The 14,201-nt window shown below is 43.4% G+C and overlaps 1 protein-coding gene across 1 annotated transcript; it reads right to left on the bottom strand.

Annotated features, from left to right (window-relative positions):
* Nucleotides 1–5,142: 5,142 nt before the first annotated feature.
* Nucleotides 5,143–12,262, bottom strand: LOC134284157 (uncharacterized protein K02A2.6-like). The gene is given in 2 exon segments (XM_062842527.1): nucleotides 5,143–6,391; nucleotides 6,482–12,262. Coding segments are annotated over 2 exon segments (3,624 nt in total). The 5' UTR covers nucleotides 9,251–12,262; the 3' UTR covers nucleotides 5,143–5,536.
* Nucleotides 12,263–14,201: the final 1,939 nt, after the last annotated feature.

Genomic DNA, 14,201 nt, shown 5'->3' with positions numbered 1-14,201 from the left:
CTATCAAGTCTATGCACTTTTTTATGAAACATCCAGCAATTTGTGCTGATAGGGCACAAAGTTGTATCGGATTCTAGCAAAAAATTGCTTAAAAATCAACTATTCGTTCGCTGGTTTTTGCTTTGCTGGATGCGTTTAGTGTGTAAGTTTCATGTTCGAAAGTTGAGTACTCAAGTAAATTTACTATTTTTTGTAAATTTGAAATTACAAACTGAAGTGTTTAGTATGAGGAAAAGGCTCACTGGTGACCGCCGACAACGACACCAGCAGAGAAATTCAAAGGCGCATTGTGGCAGGAAATCGTGCTTACTTTGGACTTCGCAGAACTCTACGATCGAATAAAGTTCGCCGTAACACGAAGTTAACCATCTACAAAACGCTGATTAGACCGGTCGTCCTCTATGGGCACGAAACATGGACCCTACGTGCAGAGGACCAACGCGCCCTTGGAGTTTTCGAACGGAAGGTGTTGCGTACCATCTACGGCGGAGTGCAGATGGAAGACGGGACTTGGAGAAGGCGAATGAACCACGAGCTGCATCAGCTGCTGAGAGAACCAACCATCGTCCATACCGCGAAACTCGGGAGGCTACGGTGGGCGGGTCACGTCATCAGGATGTCGGATAGCAACCCGACTAAAATGGTTCTCGAGAGTCATCCGACCGGTACAAGAAGACGTGGAGCGCAGCGAGCTAGGTGGGTCGACCAAGTGGAGGACGATCTGCGGACCCTACGCAGAGTGCGGAACTGGAGACAAACAGCCATGGACCGAGTGGAATGGAGGCGGCTACTATGTACAGCAGAGGCCACCCCGGCCTTAGCCTGACCGGTAAGGTAAGGTTATGTGTTGATAAATCTCAAATTCGTTAATCTTTTGTTTTTTTTTTTTTTTTTTTTTTGACAAATATTTCTTACAAAATATGTTCGTTTTCGTTGAATGCGTCGAATTTTCGCAATCGTGAATAACGATTGATTTGAGTGAGAGAAAAACAGGGCCGGCTACATAACGAGACGTGCGCTTGAAGGAGAGAAGACGCATCACCCAACTGCGTGTGTTGTAGTTATTTTTATTGGAGCTCGGCAAAACCTCATAGATGATCGGTTAGCATTGCAAGTTATCAATCAAATGATATAGGTTCGATATTAACAAAAGTGCGTTTACTAAAAAAAGTAAATGTGGCCATTCGTCTTAATTCTTGTATCTTGAAGTGTATCTTGTTGCATTGGTGCCATAAGGATGAAGAGAACGAAATTGAGGGTTTGAGCGCAAAAATAACAAGCCTGCTAGTAAGAAAACTTTTTTTTTCGGAGAAGAGGGAGAATGTGGGGTATGAACAAAGCTGAGTAGCATTTCCCTTGCGTGTATCAGCATCAGTGACAGCCAGCACCATGACGGGGTCATCGTCAGTGTGATGCTGCCTCCATTGACGAGTGGACTGTTCACACTTAAATTAAATCGCCGACCTCAGCAAACGGATTGCCGAGAATCCAACAGCCGAGAATCCGGTAATAATTTTCACTGAATCTCGGTAAAAGTTTTACCGAGATGTCGTTAAAAATTGCCGAGATCTCGGTAATCCAACTTTTCACCGAGATTTCGGCAAAGTTCACCGGGACTCGGTAATGGTTTGCCGAAATCTCGGTAAAATTTTTACCGAGAATCAGTAAATATTTTACCGAGATATCAGCTGTTGGATTCTCGGTAAACCGTTAACCGACATCAAATTCTGAATTTAAGTGTGTTGGCGGAGCAAGTCGCCATCACCGTGAGGTTCCGTATTATGCCAAGTGATTCTACTGCAGTTTGCTAAGATGGCTGGGAACGGATTGTTCTAGTGAGTTGCCCGGTATTCACAGTGCACTAGCCCCTCTCTGAAGCAATACCTTCTTGGTGGTTCCGGAGAGACGTAGGGTTACACACAACACAAGCGGCAGAACAAAGATCAATAAACAAAAAAGTGGATCAAATCAACGTCGTCTGACACGATGACATTAGTCTAATTCCAGCTTTTCGCAAGATTTCAGCCAATTTTGATTAAGATTGGCATAATATTAGTTTATTCGTGTGTGATAAATCGATTACGCCACATACATTTATCCAAAACAGCTCTCTTTATGGGAAAGACAGGAATAACAAAAACCGAATCATCTCCCGAGACGCAATCGTGGTCAAGCGCATTCATTCGACATTTTCGTTCCGTACAGTAGTTTGATTGCTTGTGTTGCGAATGTTGGAGACAAAGGCAGCCGAATATCGACAAAATGGTGTCAAAGACTGTGATCGCTAACAAGAATGCGCTGGCCATAACGAGGCTAGTTCCGTCGATGACCGTTTCTTAATAATAAATAAAAAGAACGCAGTAATCACCTTCCATCAAACTAGACGGCTGCCGACTGATACCTCAATCAACAACCGCCGCACTCTTTATTCATTCCAGGTATATACAATTTACAATCTTCTTCAATAACAATATAGGCAGGTTGGAAGATAGGTAGAGTTGAACGCTCAGGTATCGTCAGGTACGAGTTTGGAGAGTTGGAGCGAGACAGATTTGCTGGCGTAGGTAGGTATCGCGCCACTTGGGCGGTGGCTTCTATATTCGTCTGTTTTCCACTATAACTCAGTCAATTTTGAACCAATAGTTCAAAACCGTATTCGGAACGGTAACGCTGTTGGCAGTCTCAACTCACTCGAGGGAATTCCCCCGAGGTTTCGCAATGGCGATCGGTGACCGCGTGTTCTGGACGATGGTCACTGACCGTAGGCGGTGGATCCCAGATAATCGGATCACTTGCGCGGCTCCGCACAACTTATATCCCCTAGAAAACAAACTACCGTGACGCAGTAGAGGGAACACTTGGGAAACTCGCGAATTGTCGAAATCGGCGCGAACTTCCCGAAGAACACTATATTTAGCTTTACTTTTCTTGGCCTATCGAGGTTGGCTATCGAATAATCCCGGTTGCTCGCTCGGTTCCCTTCACCACATTCGATCACCCGATGTGTGCGTTTGCGATCGAATCCTTCCGCCAATCCATCACAGCTCACTTCAGGTGGAGTTTTCCAACCACCACCCGCAACGCAACGATGGAAATATTTCGTGAACAAATACTCCATCATCGCCCACACGGAACCGCCAAACTACCCAAAATTGAGTTCTTTTGACGCAATCCCATAGTTCAGCCCAATAAGCCAAATTTGAGTAAATCGATTAAACTCACACAAGGTAAATTGCGAGTTGCTGGATAGATTTCGTCGTGTGGGTGAGTGTGTCGTGCATTGGAAGTGTGTTTTTCGCGGCGGTTTGACTCGCTCGCAGAGTCAAGCATGCTGATGGCGGCCCGTCGAAGCTGTCGTCAGTTGCTGGATGGAATTCGTCGTGTGGGTGAATGTGTTCGTGCGTCGGGAGTGTGTTTTGCGCGGTGGTTGGATTAGTTCGCAAAAATCAACCATGCTGATGGCGGCCCGACGAAGCTGTTGTCAGTTGCTAGATGGTCGTCGTATATAGCAAATATTGAGTAACTACCGAACGTGGGTGGTCGATTGCTCGCTTTCCGCGTGAAGCGAGCAATAGCGCCGCAGTCTACGTGTCATGATTCAACTTCAAAAGGTCATATTACTTATCAAAGTGAATCCAGACCCAACGATACCTTCCTGACTAATAAGCATTCCATCCTGCAGCTTTTGGTGGAGTCGCAGCGGTAAACGCGGGCTTTCACAACAAAGGTTGCAACTAACATTCCTTCCCTCTCCCAACCTGACTGCAAGGACGTGGCCGGCGCCGTTATTGTACCGTTAAAGAGAGCCTCTGAAGCGTGCACAGTGAGAATGTTGACCACTCCCAGTCAATTGTTCAGTTGATTCATTGTGCAACTGTCATTGGTTCGGGTCAATCACGGAGTAGCAACCATAGATATGTGCAGTCAGTCTAAGCTAAGCTAAGCTAAGCTAAACTCACACAAGGTAAATTGCCTTCACCTCCAGCAAAAACATTTACTTAAGAGTAGGTAAATTCAACCCAAGACCCCCCCCTCATTCAACCCAAATTTGAGTAAACCTGCATTTACCCAAAATTGGCTTATTGGGCTTAAGGACCCCCGTTGAGTAGATGCATCTCTGTTTGTTTTTGACAACATCGGTGAGGGAAAGAGGGAAAACAACCTAATTTTGGGTAACTAGTTTATTCGATATACTCAGCTTTGAGTAAAATCGACCCAAAAATTAGGTAGTTTCATTTCTCCGTGCACTTTATTAAAATTGACGGTTTCCTTCTTTCGACCTTAACAATTATCTTCCCTGAATTCCCACACCAAATAAATAAAAAAACAAATGTTGCCATTCGGTAACAATATGACATCAGATGCAAGAAAGGAAAGAGATAATGTATTAGATTCATCTCAAGGTTCAAGCTCTGGAAAAGCTTTGAGTAATGAAACAAAGGAACTGGTTTTGAATTTTTTGAGGACGATGATATAAGCCGTGCAATGCCAGGCCAAAGAGATTTTGTTAGCGTAAAGACAGGAAATAAGAGATTAGCTGTTCAGAAAAGATTGTTAATGATGACATTAAGAGAAGCTTTTAATCGCTTTAATGAAATGTACGTCAATGTAAAAATAGGGTTTTCATCATTTGCAAGCCTCCGGCCAAGGCAATGTAAACTATTGACTATCACATTAACACATAATGTTTGCGTTTGCACTACGCATGAAAATGTCAATTTAATTCTAATTTAAAAAAATACAATGTCTTGAATGATCTAAAAATATTAACGAATAGATTACTTTGCGAAAATAAGATAACTCATCGCCATCTACAAAGATGTAAAAACTGCCCAGGTACCTCAGTTTTAGAAGACAGTTTATTGAAACAACTGGAAGAAAACTTTGTTGAAAAGCTTTCATTCGAAACAATGGGTTACCACTGACAGATGTGATTTAGAAACTATTGTAAAGCAAACCGATGACATTTTTCAGCTCAAAATTAGAAAGTTTGATTCCGCATGATTTTGTAAAAACCGAACAATCCAATTTTTTGAAAACTACAAAACAAAACTTGCAAGATGATGAATTTTTAGCTATTTGTGACTTTTCTGAAAATTACAGCTTCGTTTTGCAGGATGATGTTGAATCACACCATTGGAACGTGCAACAGGCCACAATCCATCCTTTCGTAATATATTATACTGAAAATATGCAAATTAAACATTTTAGCTTCATTATAATTTCAGAAGAACTAAGACATGATCCAGTCGCTGTTAATTTGTTTATTGATAAAATGATAAACTTTTTACAAATTGATCAAAATAAAAACATGAAAAAAAATTATTTTATGTCAGATGGTGCTGCTTCACAGTATAAAAACCGAAAAAACTTTTCTAGCCTCTGTAAGTGTTATAGCCGTAACCACGGCCGTAACCAAGGGAATAAAACAGGTAGCTAGGAGCTAAGGTTTATTGCTTCTGACTTGATTGGTGGTTGGCTAACTAATGACAATTTCTTTCTATTCTAGAATCAAGGCCTACTACTATGAATAATATCAGGCGAGCCATCTTGGAATTCTTGATTCTCGTACAGAACGTCGCAGATATCCTTCAACTGGTTCCGATGACACCGGCGGTGGTACGGTCGGAGCTTCATCATCTTCAATCGTCGGAATGCCAGACGTAGCTTGTACCGAACCAGCAGCTTCTTCCAAGACCGGTGGCGGGGTGACAACAGGAACGGGAGCTTCGACAATATTAGGCTGTTCTTCGGGATCAGCCAGTACCGCTGTAGCTTGTAGCTGTACTTCATCGAGCAAAACTTCCCACGGTAGCTGCGTCGTTGGTTCTGGAACGGCGGTATCGTAGCGAGGGCGCATTTGGTTGACATGCGCTCTAACCAGCTTCGGTCTTCCGTTGTTTTCCAGCGATACAATGTAATGAACGGAACCTTTCCGTTCGATGACTCGACCTGCCATCCATGACTTGGTATTCCGGAAATGCTGTTCAACGTACACCAGGTCATCTTCTTCGAAGTCGCGCTTGATTGCTCCATGCCGGCGATTGAACTGCCCATTCTGCTTGAGGTTTTCGGCACCTGGGGCTTCAGGAGCAGGCTTCTTCAAGAGGTCCAAAGTGGTGCGTACTGGTCTTCCGAGGAACGCTTCTGCAGGAGACGTCGATTGCGGTGTGTTTCGATTTGGAGTTGAGCGATACACCGAGAGGAATGTCTGCAGGTGCTCCAGTGTGGGTGAGCCTTCCCCCTTGCTCAGCTTCTTGAGACCGCGCTTGAGGGAGTCAACGAATCGTTCCGCTTGACCATTGGACTGCGGATGGTAGGGAGCAGTGCGGAGGTGGGTGATACCATTTTCACGGCAATCAGGCTTATTCTGCGCGGCGTGTGAGGTGAGACGGACGGTTTCGTCTCACGTGACGTGAGACGACTAATGTAAATTAAATGGGGCGAGTCGACTTTTGTCACCTCGTTCGACTCGGCTCACCTCACACGCCGCGCAGAATAAGCCTGAATACTGCTGAAACTGCACGCTGGTGAATTGCGTGCCGTTGTCCGAGACCAGAGTGTCCGGGTTGCCGAAACGGGAAAACGTCTCACGTAGCAGATCCAGGGTTGCAGTTGTGGTGATGGAACGGGTGCGAAAAATTTCAGGCCACTTCGAGTAGGCATCCACGATGACGAAATAGTAATAACCGTCGATTGGGCCAGCGAAATCAATGTGGACGCGTTGCCACGGCTTGACTGCAAGAGGCCACGACTCCAGGCTTGCTTTTGTCGGAGACTTTGCTGCTTCAGCGCACGCTGTGCACTCTTGAACGAACTGCGTCACGTCGTCATCCACATTATGCCAGTAGATGTAGCTTCGGGCCAGAGACTTCATCCGGTCCATTCCTGGGTGTCCACGATGCAATTGTCGAACAATCCGCTTACGAAACTTGAGGGGAACGACGATTCGATCGCCGAACATGATGCAGTCGTCGACAACTTGAAGTCCATCTTGTCTTGCGAAGTACTTCTTGACATCTGGATCCGCGATTTGCTTCGATTGGGCCGGCCAACCCTCCTTGAGGAAGTTCACCACTTGCTGGAGAACTGGGTCCTTTCGTGTTTCAGCCACAATCATCTGGTGCGTGACTGGGAGGTTGCTGATGGTGTCTTCGAGTATTGCTTTCGCTTCGGATTCGACGTATACGGCGGCTATCACATAATCTTCATCCGGCCTTCGTTGCGATGACATCAGCCGCGAAAGGAAATCTGCATAGCCGAAGTTTGTCGTTGAAACGTGCTTGATGTCGAAATCATACAGCAGGAGTGTCAAGGCCCAACGCTGCAATCGGTTCACGGTGTAAACAGGAATACCTTTCTTGGAACCGAAAACCTTGAGGAGCGGTTGGTGATCGGTCTGCAGGAGAAAGTGGCGTCCGTACAGCATCTTGTGGAAGCGAGTGACAGCGAAAATCAGGGCCAATGCTTCCTTTTCCACTTGTCCGTAGTTCATCTCTGCCGGGGTCAGTGAGCGAGAGGCATGAGCGATTGCCTTCACTTCACCGGTCGGGAACCGATGCATGATGACTGCGCCAAGGCCGTACTTCGATGCATCTGCTGCGACGATGATCTCCTTGGATGGGTCATAGTGGGTGAGCAGCAGATCGGAGAGTAGAATGGCCTTGAACTGCTCGAAGGATTGCTGGCATTCGTCGGTCCAATTCCAACGGGCATCTTTCTTGAGCAGGTTGTCCAGAGGGGCCCGGAGTTTCTTCATCTGCTTCACGAATCAACCATAGTAGTTCACAGCACCGAGGTAGGAACGGAGCTGCTGAACGTCCTTCGGAGGCTGCATCTTCGAAATGGCATCGGTTTTGGAAGGGTCCGGGCGGATGCCATCTTTGTCCACGATATGTCCGAGGAACTCGATCTGGGAGAGTGCGAAACGACACTTTTCGAGACGTAAGTGGAAACCATACTCACGTATACGGTTGAGAACGGCGTAGAGATTGCGGTCATGTTCCTCCTTGGTCCGACCAGCGATGAGGATGTCGTCCAGATACGGCTTGACTCCAGGGATGCCGGCCACCATGCTGTCGATGATGCGCTGGAAAGCGCCGGGTGCCGACTTGATTCCAGGGGGTAATCGGTTGTACTGGAATAGGCCACGGTGGGTGTTGACCGTGAGTAGCTTCCGCGATTCCTCCTCGACCTCGACCTGCAGGTAAGCGTCAGACAAGTCGAGGTGTGTGAAGTAACGTGCTCCAGCAAGTTCCGCAAAAAGGTCGTCAGGATGAGGCAGTGGGTGGCGGTCACATTCCAGCGCGTCGTTCAACCCCGTCGAATAATCACCACACACACGGACCGAAATGTTGTCCGCTTTGCGTACGACGACTATTGGAGCTGCCCAGTCCGAGAATCGAACCGGAGAAATGATACCGTTGTTCTGAAGCCTTTCGAGTTCTTCATCTACCTTGGGGAGCGCAGCGTACGCCACGGGTCGCTTCGGGCAATAGGAAGGACGTGCATCAGGCTTCAGGTACAGCTTCACTTGCGCTTTAGTGCACCTACCCAGCGTGCTTCGGAAAACCTCCGGGAAGTTTTGCTTGAGTTGACTCACGTATTCATCGGGTTGTTGGTAGGGACGTTGGTGTACGACGTTGACCAAGCTGCTGATCGGCACAGACCACAGATCGAATAGATCCATAGTCTCGATTCCAAGAACGTTGAGTTCAGCGTTGTCCGAGATGAAGATGCGACCGGTTTTGGTCACATTCCTGATGGTGATCTCGGTTTGGAACTCGGCAAGAAGGTTCAGGTTGCCACCAGAAGCTGTTACTGCAGATTCCTCCGTCGGTTGAGTGGGTGGCTGTCCGATGCTGTTCCAAGTATCTTCGGAAATAATGGTGATGTCGGACGCCGAGTCGTGCTGGAGCTTGACTGTTGTACCGTTGAGCTCGACCGGGATGAACTTCCGCTTGCTTCCGACGTTCCGAACGGTGTGGATACTCCTCGTCTTCACGTTCTCTCTGGGTTTCGTCTGCTTGAATGGCTTCGAGGGCGTAGGCTTGTTGCTTGAACAGTACCCCTCCTTGTGTCCTTGCTGCTTGCATCTGGAACAGGTGTGCGAAGCGAATGGACACTCGCGTACGTAGTGCTGGTCACCACACATCCAGCAGGGCGTTTTGGGGATTTTCAGATTTTTCACAGGATTCTTCGGCTTGCGGGAGACAATGTTGACGTTGCGTGCTTCCTTGTTCTCCACCATCAGTGTGTCCTGTTTGAGGTTGGCCACGCGATGGCATTCTTCCACGAGGTTCTCCAGGCACGGTGCTCCCCAGACCGTTATTATAAAATAAAAATCTCCATCCAATCGGTACCCACCATTCGTTTTCTAAGACTATCCTGCATGTCTGGGCAAAATTTGAAAAAAATCGTAGGGCCCATTTTTGAGTTAGGACCTTTTAAAGGGCGTAAAGCCATAATTCAAAGAAAAATCAAAATATTTATGTACTCAGCCATTTTTAAACGATTTTGATCAAATATTTTCAAGAAGAATTGTATCGCATTGAATATTAGATATTATTAGCATAGATTTTGTTGAACTTTTTGAAATAAATATGAAAATTTTTGTTAGTTGACATGAATAAATGTGAATTTATATCAACATATGTTTATAATGTTTGTAACCTCTCAAGTTCAAATAAGTTAAGAAAATCGTGAATGTAAATAAACGAAAAAGTAAATAAAGCACATTATGTGCGTAAGAATAAAAGGAAGAAGAGTTTTTTTTTTATCTTGTTTATTTATTTGGGGCTCAATCGCGTATAACGCTTTACGGAGCCGAAGATCTTTTATGAACTCAATATATACAATATACACAAGATAATAACTTTTGATATGTTTATGATTACTGTTAGTAATGAGAGGAAGCCACGGTACTCGTGGCAGCTCGATGTTAGGTCACATTTTGAGGGATGGACAGAGTAAGGACTGAACCATAGGTTTCACTGCAGCTCATCGGGGGTAAACCGCATCTTGCTAGCGTAGAGGAAGAGTTTGAATTGTTTTAAGCCCTTAACATACTAGTTTTATTTGCAGAAGAATAAAAAAAGGAAAACATTTGTATAAAATCAGGAACACTAATATGTGATGATTTTAAAATTTCGAATGGCAATTAAATTTAATCAAGTATATCTTGTATTTAAAAAAAGAAATATCTTTAACATGAGAGTAGTGTATTATAAAAAATAATACCTCAGTGAAAGCCGCGGTACAGTGAAGACCACAAAAATGTGTTTAAATTTATTATGATAACACATGATCATCACACCACAAGTGCCTCTTGACAGAGATTTGTCTTCTTTATTATCAATTAATTCCATAATCACAAGGTGTTTTGTTCGAAACTGATTGGCCGCAGAATCTTTATTTTAAGTGTGAGCAGGTGCCATCATGCCATGGTAAAAAAGAGAACATTAAATCGTTGAAGTGAAACGAAACGCAGTCCACTCAAATTCAATGGCGTTGAGTATTAGGTTCAATTCCACAGAATCGTAATACTAACCACAAGCGGTTTTAGGCGTATGAGTTACAGAGACATCAGCATGTTTTATGTGAGTAATTTCTTCAACAATTTTCGCAGCTCATTTCAACTGACGCTGTCCATAATCAACGTAAGGTATCTGTTCTGGTTTGTTTTGTGTATTATTTTTGTTGTTTTTTTTTTTCTGTAAGAAATGAGAATAAATGATAACAACAAGAAAGGAATCAATCGGTGGCCATTTGTCAACACAATATTTTCAACATTTAAGGGACCGAAATATTCACCTTCTTTCCTTCAGATGGTTGATTTATTAATAACTTTAAATCCAATTTTTGTAACAAATATTAAAACTTTTTGTATAAATGTATCAGATGTATTGACATGGTATTCTGAAAATAACTTTTAATCTGTTTCAACTAGCTTTTAGCCCAATAAAATTTCTAGTCCAAATGACTTACTTTCCTGTCCTTTACATTAGAAGTGGGATTCAGGTCCCAGATCTCGTCTAAGAAAACATGTGCTAGTGCAACTAGTGCAACACACTAGAATGTCCAAACATCGTGATGGATATCACTTTATCAACTCTTGACAATGATTAAATGTTATTAGACTCGAGAGATATAAAACACTGGAAAAACGATTGATATCTCGTAGCAAATATTTATAAACCCATTCCTTTGAATAATATATTTTGATGGAATCAGCTCTGCCTCATACTTGGGTGTTTATTTTGTGTTTCATTCATGTGTGAAAACGAACTTATAAGTATAAAAATTCAAGGTTCTAACTTTTTTTCTACATTTTCTATTATAACCCCTGACAATTTATATAAATTTTCTCATCATTTTTATCATGTATAAGGTACATAGATATCTTTATATCTTTTCTTGTCATTTCGTCCGCGTTTTATTCTAAGTTGAAGCAAACATAGATGATCAGAATTTATTGTAATATTCACGTGATAGTACTCACTTATTCATATTACAACACTCAAATGTTCACATGTTCACATTTTTATCAAAAAAACTAGACTAGCATTTGAAAATGGCGTAACAACCAATGCAAATTTCTGCAACCTCTGATCAGTAACAGGTAGAGCAGACTCCCATGTATCTGATAACGGTATATGTTTCCATAAATAAATTGAAATACGCCTAGGAGGGACGGAAGAAGTAGAGGCGTGCAATGGTTGTTCCGCCTTTTTCACATGTTGGTACAAATCAGTCAAAACTATAGGCGAGTTGTTAATTGAACCTATCGTTTGTTTGATGAGTTGCACCGGTACGATGTCATGCTACACGATAAGTTTCTTCTGCAACAACCAGTTATTTCATCAAAGAAGGCTCAGGCTAATTTGATTAGAAAATTGCAGATGTAAATAACAACAAATTGAATTTGTTTTAGACACTGCGGCGGCTGAAACAGTTTATTAATTAACCGGAGGAATTGCTGGACCAGTGCTCATAAGGAATCCTTCAGAAGCTCCTCGTATATTAACGGTGAAGAATTCTCCCAAAGGATTTAAAGAGGATTCCTAGCATTTGCCTTGAGATTTCCCCGGAAAAGACTGCAGGAAAAATTCTCAGCCGGAATTACTGAAAGATTTCGAAGTGGAAATTGATGAGAAATTCCTCAGAAAGAAAGAATGTAAGATTCCCTGACATTGCGGGAGCAGTAGTGCTAGAAATTGCCAAAGAATTATCGCAAGTAACTACTGGAGAATTTCTCCGGGAATTCCTTAGACGACTCTTCCTGCAATTACTCCGAGAATTCCTCTGATAATTCCAGTAGAGATTCCTCAACGAATTCTACCGGGAATTCCTCCAGGAATTCCACCGAAAACTCTTCCAGGAATTGCAGTGGGAATTCCACCAGGCATTCCTCCAGAAATTCTTCCAAAGATTTCTCCGGGGATTTCTACACGGAATCAACGGACTCCTCCTGATATTATTTCGAAAATTCCTCCCGGAAATCCTGATTTTTTTTCAGGAATTCCTCTGGGTACCCCTCCAGCATTCTTTTTAGGGATTCTACCATACACAACTAGTCGCGTTCGGTAATTTTTACCGAAATCTCAACAGCTGAGCGATCGGTAATGGTTTTTTACCGAAATCCTGTAAAAATGACAAAATTTCGGTAAAATGTTATCGTTTATCTGTCAAAATTCAACGAAGTTCGGTAAACGTTACCGAATTTTTCCGGTAAAAAACTTAACGGTTGAGGTTTCGGTAAAAAAATTAACGAAGTCGGTGATTTTTTCCAAGTGTGTAGATTTCTCCAGGAATAACTCCAGGAATTCTTCTGGGTATTCCTCCAGCATTGGGTATTCTTCCAGGAATTCCACTGTATATAACCCCAGGAATACATTTGGGGATTTTTTCCATGAATTCCTCAAGCGATTCCTCCAAGAATTTCTCTAGGGCTTCCTTCAGGAATTCTTTTAGCACTAAAACAGCACTTCCACAGAGGATTCCTCCAGGAATTCCTCCGAGGATTCTTTCAGGAATTTCTCCGAGGATTCCACCGGGAGTTCCTCCGAAAATTTCTCTGCAAATTCCTCCATGAATTCCTTTGGAGATTCCTCCTGGGCTTCCTACGGGGATTCCTTCAAGGATACTTCCAGGAATTCCTCCAATAGGCCATATGAATAGAACTGAGTAAATACGCTTTACTCAGATCTCTGTAAGGGTTCACAGAGATTGGCTCCACGGCTTCACATAGATTTAGTAAAGAGTATTTACTCAACTTTATTCATATGACCTAATGGCTTTTCCAGAAATTCCTTCGGTAAATCCATTAGAGATTCCTCAAGGAATTCTATCGCGGATTCCTCCAAGAAGTCCACCGGCGACTCTTCCAGGAATTTCACTGGGGATTCCACAAAGCATTCCTCCAGAATTTCTCCCGGTCATTCTTCCTGGGATTCCTTCAGAAATATCACCGTGAGTTCACCTAGGAATTCCTCCGTAGATTCCTCCTGCATTTCCTCCGTAGATTTTTCCAGGAATTCATACGGAGATTATACCAGGAATTGCTTCAAGGACTCTTCCTCGAATTCCTCTGGGAATTTCTAAAAAAAAAAATACTCCGGGGATTCATCCAGGAATTCCTCTGGTTCTCTTTCAGCAATCTTTTCTAGGATTCTTCCACAGATTTCTCTGGGAATAACTCCAGGAATTTCTCCGCGAATTCCTCCAGAAAATTACCCAAGGATTCCTCCAGGAATTTCTCCGGGTATTCCTCCTGGGTTTCCAACCCAGCAACAGTGACTTCACATCGATGAATCACCTTAATTTTGTACACTATTTATGAATCACCATGTTGATCAAATGAGTGATCCATAAACTGTGGTCATTTTTGACGATTCATAAATTGTGGGGTTCCTGTATTCCCATCTGGTGTTATTCCCACCGAAGATTCCGAAAACTCATCCTGGATTTTTTTTCGGGAATTTCTCCAGGAATTAATTCTGACATTATTCGGGGATTCCTCCAGGGATTCCGGCACGAGTTCTTCCGGATATTGCTAAAGCTTTTTTTCGGTGATTCTTCAGGGAGTTTCTTTGATTATAACTCCACGAACTACTCCGGGCTCTTTCAGCATTTTTATGGGGTTCTTCCTGAAATTACTCTCAAGACAACTCCAGGAATTTTTCTAGGGATTCATCCGGAAA

This window comes from Aedes albopictus, chromosome 3 (assembly GCF_035046485.1).
Source record: "Aedes albopictus strain Foshan chromosome 3, AalbF5, whole genome shotgun sequence".
Taxonomy (NCBI): domain Eukaryota; kingdom Metazoa; phylum Arthropoda; class Insecta; order Diptera; family Culicidae; genus Aedes; species Aedes albopictus.
Note: the sequence above shows the minus strand (reverse complement) of the source record. Positions and strands in the feature narration are given on the sequence as shown.